This window comes from Artibeus jamaicensis, unplaced genomic scaffold, assembly GCF_021234435.1.
Source record: "Artibeus jamaicensis isolate MK-2021 breed Jamaican fruit bat unplaced genomic scaffold, CSHL_Jam_final scaffold_369, whole genome shotgun sequence".
Taxonomy (NCBI): Eukaryota; Metazoa; Chordata; class Mammalia; order Chiroptera; family Phyllostomidae; genus Artibeus; species Artibeus jamaicensis.
In genome coordinates this window covers 12,122,071-12,139,961 of record NW_026522042.1, presented here as the reverse complement: position 1 = coordinate 12,139,961, position 17,891 = coordinate 12,122,071, and the positions used below count along the sequence as shown (strand labels likewise).

Genomic DNA, 17,891 nt, shown 5'->3' with positions numbered 1-17,891 from the left:
TCCCAGCCCCATTTGTTGAAGAGTATTCTTTTTCCCTGAATGGTCTTGGCATCCTTGTCAAAACTAATTGATCACATATGCAAGGGTTTATTTCTGGGCTTTGTATTTTATTCTATTGGTCTATATGTCTGCCTTTATGTTAGTACCACACTGTTTTTTTTTTAAATCCTCACCTGAGGATATGTTTATTAATTTTCAAAGAGAGGGAGAGAGAAATATCTGTGTGAGAGAGAAATATCAATCAGTTGCCTCCTGCATGTTCCTCGACCAGGAATTGAACCCACAACCTAGGTATGTGCCCTGACCAAGGATCAAACCCACAACTTTTTTTTTTTTTGTATAGGATGACACTCCAACCAACTGACCCACCTGGCCAGGGCAATACCACAGTTTTGAAATTATTATAGCTTGTAAATAATAAGTTTTGAAGTCAGAAAGTATGAGTCCTCCAACTTTTGTTATCAGCATGCATTTCTGAAATGTATTTTAAAATATATTTTATTGATTATGCTATTACAGTTGTCCCATTTCCCCCTTCATTCATTTCCACCCTGCACACACTCTCCCATTCACATTCCCCATTTTAGTTCATGTCCATGTGTCTTAAGTTCTTTAGCTTCTACATTGCCCATACTATTCTTGCCCTCCCCCTGTCTATTTTCTACCTACCATCTATGCTATTTATTCTCTGTACCTTTTCCCCCCTCTCCTCCTCCCACTCCCCTGTTGATAACCCTTCATGTGATCTCCATTTCTGTGGTTCTGTTCCTGTTCTAGTTGTTTGCTTAGTTTGTTTCTGTTTTTGTTTTAGGTGTAGTTAGTAATTGTGAGTTTTCTGTCATTTTACTATACATGTTTTTTATCTTCTTTTTCTTAGGTAAGTCTCTTTAACATTTCATATAATAAGGGCTTGGGCTTGGTGATGATGAACTCCTTGAACTTGACCTTATCTGGGAAGCACTTTATCTGCCCTTCCATTCTAAATGAAAACTTTGCTGGATAGAGCAGTCTTGGTTGTAGGTCCTTGCCTTTCATGACTTGGAATACTTCTTTCCAGTCCCTTCTTGCCTGCAAGGTCTCTTTTGAGAAATCCCCTGACAGTCTGATGGGAACTCCTTTGTAGGTTACTGTGTCCTTATCTCTTGCTGCTTCTAGGATTCTCTCCTTCATTTTTATCTTGGGTAATGTAATGATGATGTGCCTTGGTGTGTTCCTCCTTGGGTCCACCTTCTTTTGGACTCTCTGAGCTTCCTGGACTTCCTGGAAGTCTATTTCCTTTGCCAGATTGGGGAAATTCTCCTTTATTATTTGTTCAAATAAGTTTTCCACTTGTTGCTCTTCCTCTTCCCCTTCTGGTACCTCTATAATTTGGACGTTGGAACGTTTAAAGATGTCCTGGAGGTTCCTAAGCCTCTCCTCATTTTTTTGAATTCTCGTTTCTTCATATTTTTCTGTTTGGTTGTTTCTTTCTTCCTTCTGGTGCACTCCATTGATTTGAGTCCCAGTTTCCTTCCCATCACTATTGGTTCCCTGTGCGTTTTCCTTTATTTCACTTAGTGTAGCCTTCATTTTTTCATCTAATTTGCAACCAAATTCAACCAGTTCTGTGGGCATCCTGATCACCGGTGCTTTGAACTGTGCATCTGATAGGTTGGCTATGTGTTCATCGCTTAATTGTATTTGCTATAGAGCTTTGATCTGTTCTTTCGTTTGGGCCATTTTTTTGTTTTGTCTTGTCTCATATGTCTGTTACATATGAGCGGCAGAGCCTTAGGTGTTCACCAGGGTGGGTCAACCCAGTCTCTGGGTTGTGATGCTGTATGTGGGGTTGGGGTCAGGGAGGGAACAGTGGCACTTGCTCCACTCTCTGTTGGATCTTGGTTCTTTCTGCCACTCCCCCCAAGCAAACTGGGCCTTTCTGGTGCTCATTCCCATCTGGGTGGGTCTCTGTATGTTCTAGGACCCTATGGGTCTCTCCAGTGAACTCTCCTGTGAGGCTGAGAATCTCCCCGCGCCTTAATTCCCACAGGTGTTTTCAGTCGGCGTTTTGACAGTTTATTTCCATGCTCTGGGACCCTGGGTTGTGAGGTCTGTCTGGCTGCCCTATTTCACCTGGTTTATCTGCGCACAAATGTGGGACTGCCTGGGTCAGCCGCTTTGCGCACAGTGTCTTGCTTCACAATTGCCACCTCGCTGGGTCCCTCAGTTGCCACCCTGTGCCCAGGGTCTGCCAGCCGCCACCTGCGAGCCCAGGGTTCACCTGCTGTGTCTCAAGGGTTCAGGGTGCCTTTCACACCTGGTGTCACCACTTTTTGTGCTGTGACCTCTCTCTGCCCAGCTGCCCGACTCTTCCCCACTTACCTGTCTGGATGAGTGTGTCTATTTTATCTCCTTGGTTGTCTGACTTCCATACAGTTCAATTTTCTGTCAGTTCTGGTTGTTATTTTGTTTTGAAATTGTTGTTGTCCTTATTTTGGTTGTACAAGAAGGCACAGTGTGTCTACCTACACCTCCATCTTGGCTGGAAGTCTGAAATGTATTTTTAAGAGTAGTAATTAAAACGTCAATACAGTAACTAAACTATTTTCTTCCCTTTCTTTGGTACACTGAAAGGACAGAATGAAGATGCTCTTGCTTCCTTGGACCAGACCTCACTACCTGTCTCCACAATCCCTCTGGAAGGGTCAGGGGAATAAGGGAGGAATTGACTTTGAGTGTAAAGAATCTGCTTGAAGAAATATGAGAAGAGCTGGACAAGTGGAGGAAAGCAATGCTCCTGGGAAGGGAAGGAGCTCCCTGCTAAAAGGAGAACAGTGGGCGGGATAGTGCTTTAAAAAAGGAAGCAAGGTGTTTAGTGGTGATGGTTCCCAGGGTCTGGGAGCTGATTCTAGGGATGTTACCACAGATGAAGAGGGCCATTCTGCCCCGGTGGGTGAAGCTGGCACAGGATCAGCCTTGGCACCAGGTCCTGGTGGGTGGTGGTGCCGTATAGAACCAGCTGGAGACCAGCTCAACCAGGACACTGGTTTTCACTGCCACCTCCACTACAGTTCACATACTATATTGATGTTCTTCACCCCCCAGTACCATCACAGGAAGAAAAAGAAACCCTAAAAATATTTCTGTGTATAAGTTCTACTCATTCCTCCTACCTCTTGCTTTTTTAAAAATTTACTTCATGTAGCAAGCAATGACTCCTGCAAGTCAGGCTTCTAGCTAGAGCAGAGGGTTAGATAACAAGAAGAGCATGGCTCAACTCTCAAAGGGGTGAGGGGCTTGACTGGTGGTCTGGGCAATGTGATGTGGAAGGGAACAGGGTGATGAGAAGGACAAGGGAGGCCCCAAGTGTGCAAGATCCAGGCATGAAACCCCCACAGGTCACAGCATCCATGAAACTCCCAACAGGTCACGGCAGCCAGGGCTGGGGCAGTGAGAGGAGAGAAGCAAGCTGTGATCAGCAGGTAGGTGAGGCAGCTCAAGAGATGGCAGGGAGGCAAGAATCCAAAGTTTGCTTGAGATGAGCTCGGTGAGAGGGGGAGTTAGTGGCACTAGGTGCTTACAGAAAGAAGGTAGCTGGTTCATGTAACACTACTGAGGCCAGGAGAGCGTTTGTGCTGCAAGGAGGGCAGGGGAGGATGCACTAAAGACCCAGGGGAAGTTGTTCCAGGAGCCTGGAGGCCAGGAAATCTCACCCTGGAGGTATGTTTGCCAGTCCTCAGCATCCAGATGGTTAAAGCCATCATAGATAATGGAGGAAATCACCCAGGCAGAGTATGCAGAGAGGGGAAAAAAGAGGTCAAGGTAAAAATCTCTGTGGTCTACCAGCGCCAGAAAGCCAAGTACACAGAAACCAGTGCACATGGTCTCTAAATCCCTAAATACATACCTCATTTTATGTTACATGTCTTCCTGATTCGGAATATACACACACGTATTCACATAAAAAAAGGCGTATCAATGGCTGATTGTTTATTTCAGGTAGGCTAGACGCTGCCTTCAGCTGTTGGTGACATTATGGCATCTATGGATGAAACGCCCACAGCACAGCTAGGAGCTGGTTTTTGTCTTTCTGTGAGGAACCCTGAGTCAGGCCCTGAGTACATGAGGATGGAGAAGACGTTCAGAGTCTGGTGAGGGAGCTGAGGTAGATACACAAGCATAAGCATTATCCCAAGATGGGGTGAACCAACCTCCACCTACAGAAGTTCTGTGTCAAGAGGAAAGGGACACTAAGGAAATTAATTGAGCAGCTGCCCATGTATTTTCTTTCTTAAATCCTCACAAGGTTTCCCTGGGGGGATCGTGCCCTCCTTTCGGACCCCAGGAAGCTTCAGCTCACAGAGGTTTATTTGCCCAGAACCAATCAGCTGGTCCCCTCCAGCATTGTCCCGTCTAATTACGAGTTCGTGTTTCCATTAGCTGCTCTCTGCAATGCCCTCCCAACCCGTTTTATATTAAACCGTGTTTCTGCCGTCTCTCTGCACAGCTGTTCTCTGGCCTGGGTGGCCAGCATGATGCCGTCTGCTCTACCAGCCCTCCTTACACCTGCCCCTCGTCAGCCCAGCCGGCCTGCTTTCTCTTAACCAAGCCTGAAGGGACTGATGGGGTTAGGCTTTTGTTTCTGTCTTCACCCCTCCTATGTTAGGTGGACCTTTTGTTTTTGGTGAGGTAGTACTTTGTGGTGTGGTGTTCTATTCCCATTTTCAATGGGCGAAGTTGCGTCTTTCTTCCCATCTGTGCCTCAGTCGGAAGCAAGGCTTCAGCTTTAACTGGCCCGGGCAGTCTGCCAACGTCACAGGGCCGGTGGCCTTCCGAACTGTGGCGAATGGCGTGAATGTTTGGGGGAGGAGGTGGCAAAGGCTGTGATAGTTGCTAATGTTCTTTTACCGTTCTTTGCAGGAAAGGTGGGATTTCAGTGGGACTTACAGGTGGGAGAAGAATGAAGTCCTCCCATAATTCTTGAAGTTAACTTGAGCTACTGGAGAGTTAAAAACTACACTGATATAGTTTTTACAAAGGGGGAGTTTTATGATAAAAATAACAGCATAGTTTATCCCTATATTACCAACTACAAGTGTTATTTGACATCTCTTTATAATCATTATTGTTAATAGCATAATGAAAGTTTGAGGCGATTAAAGAAAACTTATCTCCTCCTAAGTAGATTGACATCCCAAGGGTTTAGTTGCCAATATTTTAATGTTATATTCTCATCACATGATTAACCCTCAATATGTGGAAAAAAGTTTACTTGAGCTGAGTGTTCATTATCTTCACTTTAGGCAGTTTTAACAGGAAGGGAAGTAAAAGAGTTTGGCAAGGATGTGGGCTCCCTGCCTTATATAAGCTGGCATTCCTCCCACCTCCCGTGGGGAGAGCAGAAAGTGGAAGGGGAGGAATGGCGGTGCTAAGCTCCTGCCCACGGCTCCAAATGGAAAGAAGTAGGAAACCAACGTGTTTATTAACTAGTTGGTGAAAGAAATAAATACAGGCTCCCAGGCCACCGTTTCGCCCTTCCCGCTCCATGCCTCTGATGGTCCACTCACATGAAGTCCTCAACAGGCACTCCTGTGGAGCCATGCAGACTCATGGTCAAGGACCAGACCCAGGACCTGGCTACCTTTTGGCATTCCGTTGCTGAGTGTTACTCTCCAATGTCCCCTGGAGGTGAGGGACTAACAGGCACACTGTTAGGTATACACCGGATCCTGTAGGACTTGGGAAGACACAAGGCATATTCCTATGACTTTACTTGACAGTGAACTTCAGCTGCCTTTCTCCAGGAAAGGAAGTCCTGATGGTGGCTAGGACCTTAGCCTCAGCATGGAAACTTCTTTTGTTTTAAGTTTGTTTTTGTGTTTTATTAAGTGAAATAAGCCAGTCAGAGAAAGACAAATACCATATGATTTCATTCATATGTGTAATCTAATGGGCAAACTGAACTAACAAGCAAAACAGAGACAGACTCACAGATGGAGAGCAGATGACAGCTAGTGGGGAGGAGGTTAGCGGGTGGAGGGATTGAGCAAAAAGGAAGAAGGGCTTGTGGCAACGGTGTGGCGATTGCTGCAGGGAGGAGGTACGGGAGGACTAAATGGAAATGGAAAAATGTAATAAAGATTATATGTTTAAGAATTTTGTGTTTTATTGTCTCCTCTTCATAGTTTACTAAATTCTGAAATGGTTATCATAAATATATTTTTAATGTTCTTCCCTTTTTTCTTTATCTTACAAGAAAAGGAACATTGAAGATGGAAGGGCCTTGAAGAATAAGTAAGAAGTAAGGGCTGGCTTTCTTGTTCAATCTTCCTGACCCCATATTTCTACTAACAAAAAAGGGGGAAGAATGTTCCAGGTAGAGGGAACTGTGGGAACAAAGGACCATCCTGCGTGATGTGGAAAGAATGGCTGGAGTAGAGATGAAATAGTGGTTTGGGAGCAAATTATGAAGGCGCTTGGATACTATAATAGTTGGAGTTTGGACTTCATTCCACAGGCAAGAGGGAGCCTTCAAAGGCTCTAGGAGATAAGAGATGGGATCACTTTTATCCCTTTGATAAGCGACTTTGGTATCAGGGTAGAGGATGGATTGGGAAGGAGTTTAGGATAGCAGTTAGGAGTAGGAGACACTTTATTATCACAAACAAAATAGCTCAGGAGAGATGGTGATGGTCCAATTAAAGCAGCCTGGGTATGATTGGACCATATTGAAAAGATTACGTTGTACAAAGTATTCGTGGGACTTAGTCATATAAAGGGCAAAAAGATAACTTTGTTGGCATAAGAAACATTCAAACCTGTAGGGAATTTTTGTGAGTTTATTTGTGCTGGACTGATGACAATTGCCAGAAAGCGAAACCTCAATGGATTGAGAAAATGCTTCAGAGAAGGGTGGTTCTGCACCCTGCTTTGTACATTACAATATGTAAGTGGGCTACGTGAGAGCCATTGGTGATAGATGAGAGAGACAAGAGAAAGCAAAGCAGGGAGACCTTTGGGATTGGATAAAAAGTAAAACGATAGACTCATACTTTTTTACATAGGTGGATACAGGATAGTTAACAGACAACAGTTAGCATGATAACGATAACAATGAGGGGATTTGCCGTCTGTGCTTTGGTATGGCGTCTGTGTGTTGAGGGGTGGGGGTGGGGGAGGAAATTACTTTGACATACCAAGGGGATGCTATTGTAGAGGTGAAAAGACAACAGACAGAATTAATTCAGAAAAAGATTGACTTTTGTCAGGGAAGAGCCTAGCCTAGGACATGACTACCTGTGTAAACTGTTTTTAGTTAGTGAGTTTTAATTGCAGGCCATCCTGTGTGGTTACTTGAGGTCTCTGCATTTGTGAGGCTGCCACGCAGGCCCCTCCTGAGCTGGTCAGGTTAGTATGTGGCCCCTTTTTTCATCCACACTTGGAGAAAAATAGTGACCTTAAGTGTGAGGCCGAGACAAAGTGGGTACGTTAGTCAAGAAGAGATTCCTTTGGGGTTGGGCTCAGAGAAGAGGTGGGGACCGAAGATGAGTATTTGGAAGTCAGTCGGGTAGGCAAGAAAGGTGACCTTCCTGAAGTACCTCCAATGGGAGAACGCAGCCTGGGAGGGGAGAGGACCCAGGACAGAGCCTTTAGTGGGGGAGTCGCCACGAAAGGGACTGAGAAGGAGCCATCTGAGATCCAAGGCTCGTATGGCAGAAGTCCTGGTCAAGAAGGATAAGAAGTTTAGGAGAAACGTTGCAAGGAAACACTAAGTGTTGGCCATAATGCAGTCCCTGGTGGGCTTTTGAGAAGGTCGTTTCCAAGGAACAAGAGGCAGAATTGAGGTCCCAGTGGTTGAGGCATGGACAGCGGGCAAGGAAGTATAAACAACGCCCCCAAACTGCTCTTGGGAGCCTAAGTACTGAAGAAAAGAAGGGTTATGTAGGCTGAAGCGGAGAATTTTCTATTTGTGTAGCTCATTAGTTTGCAAAGCACTTTGACATCTATTACCTCATTCAGCTCCCAAGAAAGTTCAGCAGGTGGGAAGGGCAAGTCTTGATGTGCCTGGGGACGAAGTGAGGTTAACAAGAGGTTAAAGGCTTGCCCAAGGTCATCCAGAGCCAATAGGTGGAAGAACTGAGTTTAGAATCCAGGTCATTTGGCTCTTAATTCAATGATCTTTCCACCAAACTTTCTCTATTTTAATATTGGACACTGGAGAACATTGAGTTCCTTGTTAAAGGGGTTTTGATCTCATCCAGGGGACAGTGGGGAGCAACTGGAAGCTTCTGTGCAAAGAAATACCATATTTCAACCAGTGCTTGAGGGAGACAAATCTGGCAGTGAGTGCGGGAGGAGCTGGTGGCACGGACAGACACCTCCGAGAGCAGACAGACCATTAGGACCTGGCTTCACATGGGGGCACAGCTGAAATGAACGTTGCGTTGCACTTGAGAAAGTTATTTCCCTTTCGTTTCTGTGGATTCTTTTTTGTTTGTGTTAAGGAGAGGATGCACTTTGCCAGTATTTTTTAAACACTCTTCACATACTCTCTAATTTCTGTTTTGATCAAAAAAAGAGCTCGCCTCAGGTTGAGAACAGCAGTGCTTAACTGGCTCCAACCAGAACGGAATTACATTGCTATGTGTTCACTCTGTTTTCATGATACTCTCCAGTTGTGACAAGTGGTGCTGATTTTTCACTTACTATAATTGCAGAAAGGTTACTCTCCAATACACCTAATGGGAAAAAGTCAAATTAAGGAAAAATAATAAGTCGATTCTGAGCCAGGTGGTAAACACATATGGGAGAAAACACGGTGAATGTGGATTCTAGTGAAGAGAGTTTGGGCAGTTCTTGTACTGGAGACCATTTACTGCAAGAGGAGGGGTGAGGCCTTTTGTCCAGACTGGGATGATGGCAGTGGAAATGGAGAATTCTCTGATTGACATTTTAAAGGAGTTAAAGGAATTTGGGTATCTTCTGCATCATTTTTCAGGATGCTTACAGCTGCAAAAACAGAAAACTTAAATAAAAAAGTCTTGTTCAATGCAATGAATTTATTACCTCCCATCACAAGAAGCCACAAGGTAAGGCTGCTCCAGACTGGTTGTCAGTGGCTCACTGACCTCACTAAAAACTCATCTTTCTAACACCTTCTGATGCCCACACATAGCTTTGGTCTCATGGCCCCAAAGTGGCTGACGTGGTTTGAGCAGGTCCCATCAGGACATACGATGCTTCAGGACAAGAAGACATCTCTTCTGGAGATGAAGAATGAAGCATGCAGAAAGAAACCTTTCCCTAATGGCACCCGCACCAGCATTTCCCTTCAGGATTCACTGTTCCAAAGTATGTCACGGATCGTGCAGAAACCAGTCATTGCAAGGGGGAAACAAACTACCATGACTAACCTAGACTGGTTAGGATTTATTCTCTGAGCTAGCGAGACAGACCCTTTCCTGCAGGGTTTACCAGCATAATGGGACTCTGTTAACAAACAGGGCTGGCAGGCAGTCATCTTTTACAACTTACACCAGGGGTTCTGAGGTTCCTCACGTTAGCTCTTGAACGTAAGTGGGAGGTTCCCGAGGCTTGTGGGTTTTTATATGTTGAATTTTACCGAGCTTTTCTCTCCATGTGTTGGATTACCGCACAGCGAAATACTTCCACTGCGAAGTCAACTTCTGGTTTGGCGACGCACATGGAGGGCGCGATGCGGAACGTCTGAGGAGACAGGGGAGAAGAGAGGCGCCGTGGGCGTCGGTTCACCTGCGACTCTGAGCTCAGGCACTGCACTGAGACTCTGAAACTCTGCGCTGATGGCATCTCTTGCATTTCCCTTATGGGCTGGTCTTTCCACTGCTGATCCGGGGCCATTCACCCTCCAGTCTTGCAAAAATTCTCACACCACCTGGCTGTGTCCCCTTTCCTTTCTGTCATTCGGCTCACTTCCTGGTCCTTGCACCTCCTTCGTGAGACCCCATTTCTGCCACCGCCCAGGGGGGACCTCCAAGCCCGTGTGTGCAACCCAACAAATGCACTTCTCGATTCCTTGGTTGCTGCACCCCCCAGAACCTTCATCTCTGCTTCTCTGCGTCCATCCATTTGCCCACACGGCCAGGGCCACAAGCTGCCTCCTCCCTAGGAACAATTTCAATTTCTGATTCCCATGGCAACCGTCCTTTTCATGAAGGCTTCCGTCTCCCCATCCCTCCATTATCTTCAGACCTATCACCCACTCAGATCTCTCTCCTACCCAGCCTGGAACACGTGGTTGACAGAAGTACTCTCTCACCTGCCCCCTCACTGTGCTGGCATTTCCTTCTGCCCTCTGCGGCTGCACCCACGCCCCAGAGTCCCAGCCATGATCAAGGCTGTCATTGAACTGCTTTGCGCCAGCACAGGTGGCTGAGATCGGGGAAAGAAGATCATGCCGCCGGGCAGCTGGATACCTCTAGAGAGGCAGGGTCTCCAAATTCTGCTGTTCCCCTAAGTTTTTCTTGTTCTCTGTCAGCTTCCCTTTTCCTTCTAAACCTTTCCCACTCTTCTCCATTTCCCAGCTCCACTCCTACGCCTCTCGTTCTATTTCATAGCCAGTCTTGCCTCATGCTTTTCAGAGGCTGTCAGGCAAGATCTTTCTATAAATTTGTTTGCTCCCATCCCACACCCTTGTATCTTGGACTGAAAGTTCGGAGATTGAGGTGTCTCTTCTATTCAACCCCAACTCATCCACCTGTGCCCTTGGCCCTGGGTACTCCCATCACTGTCCCTCCAGGAAACATCCCGTGTTTTCTTGCATCTTCAACTTCTTCTCATCTGCTCAGCCTATGCACACAAGCAGGTTTATAGCTCTCATAATCCAAGTCCAAACCACACCAAATAAAAATCTGTTGGTTGCCTGGTCCCTTCCAGCGACCGTGTGAATGCTATCCTCTTCTTTCATGCAAACTTACTAAAAAGACAGGTTGATGACACTTATTGGCTGTTATTTTCCACCCTGCCCTCCCTCTGTGCACATCTCAACGCACTGCAGTCTGCTTTCTGCCCCACCAACATTCTAACACCGCTTGAGCTAAAGCCACCAGGGACTTGCGACACGTGGAATACCATGGCATGTTTCTGTAGTTGCCACTATGGTCCTTCCTTCTCCCGGAACCTCCCCACTTTCCTGCTTCCACGCTCTCCTAGCTTCTCTCACACTTCTCAGCCCTTTGTTTTGTCGCCACTCAGACAGCCTTTCCCGTGCCTGCCCTTTATAGGTGGGTGTGCAGGTATCTAGCTTCGTCTCACCGAATTTTCACTGTATTTTTGATGTAAGCCACACTTCCCAGGAGGCATCCTCATCTCACTACTTCTGTGCTGGTGGCTCCTACACTGTGACATTGACCTTAATCCTTTCCTCAGAGCCACAGACGTGTCCGCAGAAATGGACGTTCCTAAGCCCCTCAAACGGAGCCTGTTCAAAGCTGAGCTCATCTTCATCCTGCCTAACCCAAGTCAGACGTGAGGGACCCCTCCTCGACTCTCCCTCCCTCTTCACACCCGAGTCCCGTGCACTTCACCTCTAGCATTGTCCTCTGAACCCTCCCCTATCACAGCGGCTCCTGCTCCAGGCCGAGCAGCATCACCCATCAACCCCACCTGGGCACCCTGCCTCCAGTCTTGTCCCCTCAGCCTTGCCCTCCTCAGAGGACAGATGCGGAAATCAGACTGCCTGCGACTGGCTCCTGGTTCTGCCATGGACTGGGTGGGGATTTGGGGATTTGGGCAGTTGACTTCACCTCACTGTGCCTCATTATCTTCCTCTGTAAAATGCGGATAATCAAAGTCCTTATTTCATAGCCTCGCTGAGAGCATGACGTGAGTCAATACATGCAGGGCCAAGTTTGTTATTACCAGTCACTGCCTGAGCCTCAGGCGGCAGCCGCACTAGTGTGCGGGTGCTCTCTGCACGCTGCAGGGGCCCCCCTGCGCCTGGGGTGCTCGCTCATCTCACTGTTTAAGGCTCGGCTGAGCCAGAAAGTCTGGCCTAGGAGTCCCTGCTCTTTCTTCTTACACTCCTATTTTTTTCTAATCCTCACCTGTGGACATGCTTATTGATTTTTAGAAACAGGGGAAGAGAGAGAGGGGAAGAAATATTGATGTGAGAGAGAAACATTGATCAGCTTCTTCTCCTTTATGCAGTGAGTGCTCTGACCGGGGACTGGACTCGAAACCTGGGACCGAACCCACAGTGTAGGCATGTGCCCGGACCAGATATCGAACCTGAGACCTTCTGGTTCATGGGATGACACTCCAACTAACTAAGCCACACCAGCTGGGGCTATACTACTCCTTTTTATAGCTATTAATGAGCTTACTATATTGCATAGTAATTTTCTGTTGATATATCTTTCTCTCCTGACTGGTCTGTGAAGGGAGAGACCAGATCTGATTTATTATGGCAGCTTCAGCAGCCAGCGCAGCAACCGCTGCTTTGCATGTGTTTGCCAGATAATTAAGGAGTAACCAAGCAAGTAAGCAATCAATTGTTTCATGTCTTTATAAGCTGTGCATCTTAGGATGTTTAATGGTTACTCTGATTGTGCTGGAAAGTCTTTGAGAGCAGGCTCAGAAAATGTCAGGAGCATGCCGTAGCAGAAGCGTTCACTCTGGGCTGGTGCCCTGCGGCTCTGTCTGGGCCGCGAGAGCGCCAAGCCCGTCGGTTGACAGCTGAGGAGGAGTTGAGGAAAAGGAGAAGTTGCAGATACAAGGTGTGAGGGAGGAGAGCACAGGAGGGAGATGCGGTTCAGACAGGAGTGACGCCCTGTGCTGGAACCTTTAGGAGAGGAGGTAAGAAATGGATGTGGGGACGGACGAGTGGATAGAGAACTCTTGCTAGCAGCTTCCACCTCCGCCGAGAAGTGCGGGCAGCAGGAGTGTTCCCTGAAACAGAGTGAGAGGCAGGAGTGCAGCGTGGAGCCTGGGAAGAACAGCCGGAGTCCACAGTGGGAAAGTGAGAGGATGAAGGACAAGAAGAAATCTGGGGTGGGGCAGAAGTTCCCCTGGACCTTAAAGCTCTGCCCGAGCCCATCCCTGGTGGAGTCCTGTTGTGTGAGGGGTCCAGGGGCAGAGTGCTTTACCGACAGCACAGCCCACGTCCTCGGGGGCGGTGCCACACCAGTGCTGACTGTGGGGACACACTTGGCTTTCCCAGCAGGTGGTCGAGCAGGAGGATCTGGGTGTCTGCACCGCCTCCCCCCACCCCAGCCCCGCCTGAGGTTGAAGGGCACTGGGCAAGGCTGATTTGGAGTTCTGCATTAGGGACCCAGCCTGGGTAGTCCCCCTCCTCTCCTGCAGGGTCACCTGGTCCTGCCAGTGCTGTTAGGTTGCTTCTGGGCACAGAGGACACTAATCTTAGCAGTTTTAGGGTTCACAGTCAGAGCCCGGGGCTCAGTTAAGAACAAGGATGGCTCTTACAGGGGTTACAGTGAACTCATACATGAGACAACATGTTTACTGAATGACTGTTATGACCTATACTCTGGTTTGTCCTCTGGTCCTCTGTCGTCTGGTTTGTCTGTACATGTCATCATCTATGCCTTAGACTGTTCTCTATCTAAACCTCACAGAACCTGAGAGCAAAACCATTTGGACATACTGCCCCCTAGTGGCCCTAAGCTCACAGCCACTTTCTTTTGACAATACCGAGCCCTCTGCCCATGGGACGGGAGGCCAGGTCCCTCAATATACTCCTTTAGGAAAGTGACCAGCATCGGGACATCAGGGAGATGCCTGCCTAAGGTGACAGATAAACTCTGGCCTTTCTCTTACCTGAGAAAAAAGGCCTCCTCTGCCAATGATAAGACCCATGCGTTTGCAGTCCTCCTGGATTTGACTGACTTCTTCACGGGGAAGAGGCTGGCGGCTCGTCTGTAAATACATTTACGAAACATTTCTGTTTGGTGTTTGAATGGTTACAGACACTACATCCAAGAGGAAAAAAGCAACTGAAGCAATCAATGTTCTTCATTCCCTCTTAATCTCTTTGTCCCCCTATAGTTGAATAAAGCTGTTAACTGGATTTTGGGGGAGGTGGTTATTAAATATTAATAATATTATAAATATTTAACAACAATAATAATCATTAACATAACAGAATTAATATTATTAACAATGTTCAATATTTGATTTTGATAAATATTATAAAAATTGATAATATTTGTTTTATCCCAATTTATTTCCAAATTCCTAAGGACAAAATGAAGTTAAATGCAGACAGCCAGCGAAGCTTGGCTTTGCTGAAGCTGCCCTGTGAACTTGGTTCTTTACCTGCTGAATTTGGGGTCTGCTTTATTTTTGTGGAAATTCTCCTGGGCTGTTCGCTTTGCCCTGTAGAGAGCTCCTTTCAAAGCCCAGGGAATGGTTCAGTGTTTGCTCAAGTACACGAGCAACCAAGCTTCCCCTGGGCCGTGCAGCACCTGGGCAGCTGGGGCGGGCGTTTGTCTTCCTCTATCCTGCGAGCGGAACTTGCTCTTTCCCCTGGAGACTCGTCCTCCAGGGTTAGGGAAGGTAAGCGCCTTCAGGGCCAAGAGGCTGTTTCGGGTCCCTAGGCATCTGAAGTAGGTCCCTCCCTGTGGGCCCAGACATGCCAGCGCCTCTGTGGGGACACTGCGGAGGGGGCCCGTCCCCTTCCTGTGTGTCCCCTGTGCTCGGAGTCTGTGAGTTGTAAGCATCTCCTCCTTGGTCGTTTCGAGTTGATGTGTCTGCGTGACCTGAAGTTTTTTGAAACTGTGGACATCTGGGCCTCACGTGGGATCTATCGAATGAGGACATTTGGGGCCGAGCTTGGACAGCTCTACTTGTAAAGTGACCCTCGGGCGGCTGGGACCCTCCTATCCGGAGCGCCCAGGGCCGGCAGCTGGGCCGCAGCAGCGGGGCCGGCTCTGGTTTCCGAGGCAGAGGTGCCCCTTCCGTCCCGGTGAGGTAGGGCGTGGGGTGGGGCATCCAGAGCGCCGGGCCTCCTACTTCTCCTCCCGGCTTCCTTCCTACCCACCCTCCCTCTAGGCGTTAGTTTCCACCTCCGGCCCCCAACTCCGGATCCGACTCGTTCCTCAAGTTTTCCATTCCTGGTGAGTAATCAGACCAGGCCTCCTGAAAGAGTTCCATTTTTGTCTGTCTTAAAGCTTTAAGATAAGGAAAATATTCTTCATACTGTCAGACTGCTAGATGATGGAGGACCTGGGATGGGTGGGAGAAAGACTAGGATCTTCTCAACGATCCTAAAATGTCACCACGCACCACTGGGAAGGATTCCCATGTTTCACCAGGACAAACCAAGTCCCGATGAACATCTCGATTCGCCCCTCTTTGACCTCAAGCCTGCAGAAGGTGGGCTGGGAACAGTGGGGAAGGACGCAGGGCCTCCTTGCTGGTTGGACTTTCCTCTGTGCAGTCTGGACTGGGAGGCAGCGTCAGCCTTTGAGGGGCCGCTGGGCTGGGGACCGGGGTGGACTTTTCTGAGCCTTCAAACAGCCCTTGTGGCCTAGTCTCTCATTTCTCTTATTTCCCTGTTGTTTTCCCTTAGCTTTAAAATTGTGTTAAAACCAGGTCTGTTGTGGCTTTTATAAAAAAGTCTTATATCCATAGTCTGGTCTAAAGATGAAAAGAATTGAGCAACTCTCCTAAATGAGATTGAATAGCGAGAAGTCACTTAACAGAAAAGTGAATCCCCGTGGACAAGAGTCAGCACAGAGGAGTCCTTTGGAATGTTCCTCCCTGTGCCAAGATGCTCCTGCCATTGCTCTCCTCAGAGGATCTGGACTTTGGTTTTATTGGGGGGCTGGGGTACAATTTCCTACTCACGTGGACGGTAGGGGCAGCAGCAGAAGCAAAGGGAAGGCTTTGAGAGGCAGGACAAACAAACGGTCTATAGGACCTGACGTTAGAAATCAGGGGAGGGAGGGAGTCGCACGTTATTTTGTGGTATTGAGGCTGGGTGACTGGGGGAGCAGTGGAGGACGAGAAACAGGAGCCGTGAACTTGGGAGGAATAACTGGTTTGGGAAACTGCTAAATTCAACTGTGGTCATGTTGAGTTTGTCACAGTGGGGAGGGCCATCAGAAAGTCGTGTTCTTTCCTGGTTACTCGGGAGACTGAAATCCACGCAGACACATACACACGTGCACACAAAGCCTTAGAGGTCTTCAAAAACTTCCTTACCCCTAACCTCACCACACCCTTCTCCCTTATTTCCATTAGTTCTCTGGACCACGTGCCCCTCCCCAAATAATTTCCCCCCTTCTCCATATTTGTAATTCTAACTATTCGGTTATCACCAATGCTCTTCTCCTAGTCTGGCAAGAGCAGTACCAGTTCCCTTTTCCAAATCCCCACCCTCACCCTCTGGAGCTCTTCAGGGTCTGCTGGCCTTGGGCTCTTACTCGACACTGGTGCTGTCCTTGGGGCTCCCTTCTGAGAACGGGTGAAGCCAGCTTTTGGCCACTGCTGCTGCTTTGGCTCTTGCTGCCCCAAGAAGCCACAGAGGGAAGAGAGAGCAGGTCAGAACCTACCTTATCCTTCACCATCTCTATGCCTATCAGAAGGCCTTTGCCGCGGACATCTCCGATAATTTCAAATTCATCCCGCAGCTTAGCAAACTTCAGTAACATGTAGGTGCCAACTTCTTGACTGTTTTCCTGTAGATTTTCTTCTTTAATCACCTGTCGAGGGAAAGCCCCAAATGGCCTTGCATGAAAACAAGTTCTGAAATCGACTGAGAAACATGGAGGGGTAAATGGATATGACTGTTTTTACAGAAATGTAACTAGACAAATGGAACCGAAAGTCCAGACCATGTACTACAGAAAGATTTTCTGCAAGGAGAAAAAACGTTTTGGCACAGAGGATGCTTCCCCCATCCTTGCTCATCTTTAGGGGAGGGTAAGGATTTGGAAGAGAGTGGGAGACGCGGCTCGATGCAGTCTGGAACACAGATGCCATAACCCTGAGGTTTAGTACCGTCTGGTTTTGCTGAAACCTGGGATCCAGTGGTGGAGAGGAGACGCTGAGTGAGGCAGGTCACAGAGGCTCGCCCTCCAGGGGGCTTGTCGGCCTTTGTCTGCTGCTTCCAGCCAGACGGGCTGTCATTGACTAGATAGGGCCAACATACTGCATTTACGATTTGCTGGTAGGAATTGCATGACTCCTGGCGAACCTCACAGTTTTTCAGACCTGTCTGTTCACCCGAGTCCTCTCCACTTTCTAAACAGGTTGAGGTGACACAGCCCTTTAAGTACGAGTTGGCCGTGTCTACCAGTGAAAGAAATGACACATCCTGCCCACACTTGCTCATTTCAGGGTGCAATCATATTTGAAGCTACTTTTTTTTTGGTGGTGTCATCACCTTTTCTTTTTCTTTTTTATTGATTATGCCATTACATTTGTTCTATTTCCCCCCAATCCGTTCCCCTCCACCCTGCACACCCCTCCCCCACCATTCCCTCCTCCAGTTCATGACCATGTGTCTCAAGTTCTTTAGATTCTGTATTTCCCATACTATTCTTGCCCTCCCCCTATCTATTTTCTACCTACCGTCTATGCTACTTATTTTCTGTACCTTCTCCCCCCTTCTCCTTCTCCCACTCCCCTGTTGCTAACCCTCCATGTGATCTTCATTTCTATGGTTCTGCTCCTGATCTAGCTGTCCTCTTAGTTTGCTTTTGTTTTAGGTGTGGTTCTTAATAACTGTGAGTTTGCTGTCCTTTCACTGTTCATCTTTTTTATCTTCTTTTCCTTAGGTAAGTCCCTTTAACGTTTCATATAATAAGGGCTTGGTGATGATGAACTCCTTGAATTTGATCTTATCTGACAAGCACTTTATTTGCCCTTCCATTCTAAATCAAAGCTTTGCTGGATAGAGCAATCTTGGA

The 17,891-nt window shown here is 47.6% G+C and overlaps 1 protein-coding gene across 3 annotated transcripts in view; it reads right to left on the bottom strand.

Annotated features, from left to right (window-relative positions):
* Window positions 1-8,999: 8,999 nt before the first annotated feature.
* The window catches only part of AGXT2 (alanine--glyoxylate aminotransferase 2), a 38,493-nt gene continuing 29,601 nt past the window's right edge, over window positions 9,000-17,891 (bottom strand). The window contains exons 12-14 of one of the 3 annotated variants that reach the window (XM_037129054.2): window positions 16,533-16,682; window positions 13,795-13,893; window positions 9,000-9,705 (exon numbers count right to left, since the gene is read on the bottom strand). In XM_037129054.2, the coding sequence (XP_036984949.2) occupies window positions 9,598-9,705; window positions 13,795-13,893; window positions 16,533-16,682 (357 nt within the window). In that variant the 3' untranslated portion in view covers window positions 9,000-9,597. Of the gene's footprint in view, window positions 9,706-12,523; window positions 12,907-13,794; window positions 13,894-16,532; window positions 16,683-17,891 lie in introns of those variants that run through there. The other 2 variants (XM_037129053.2, XM_037129055.2) reach the window with 2 other exon arrangements.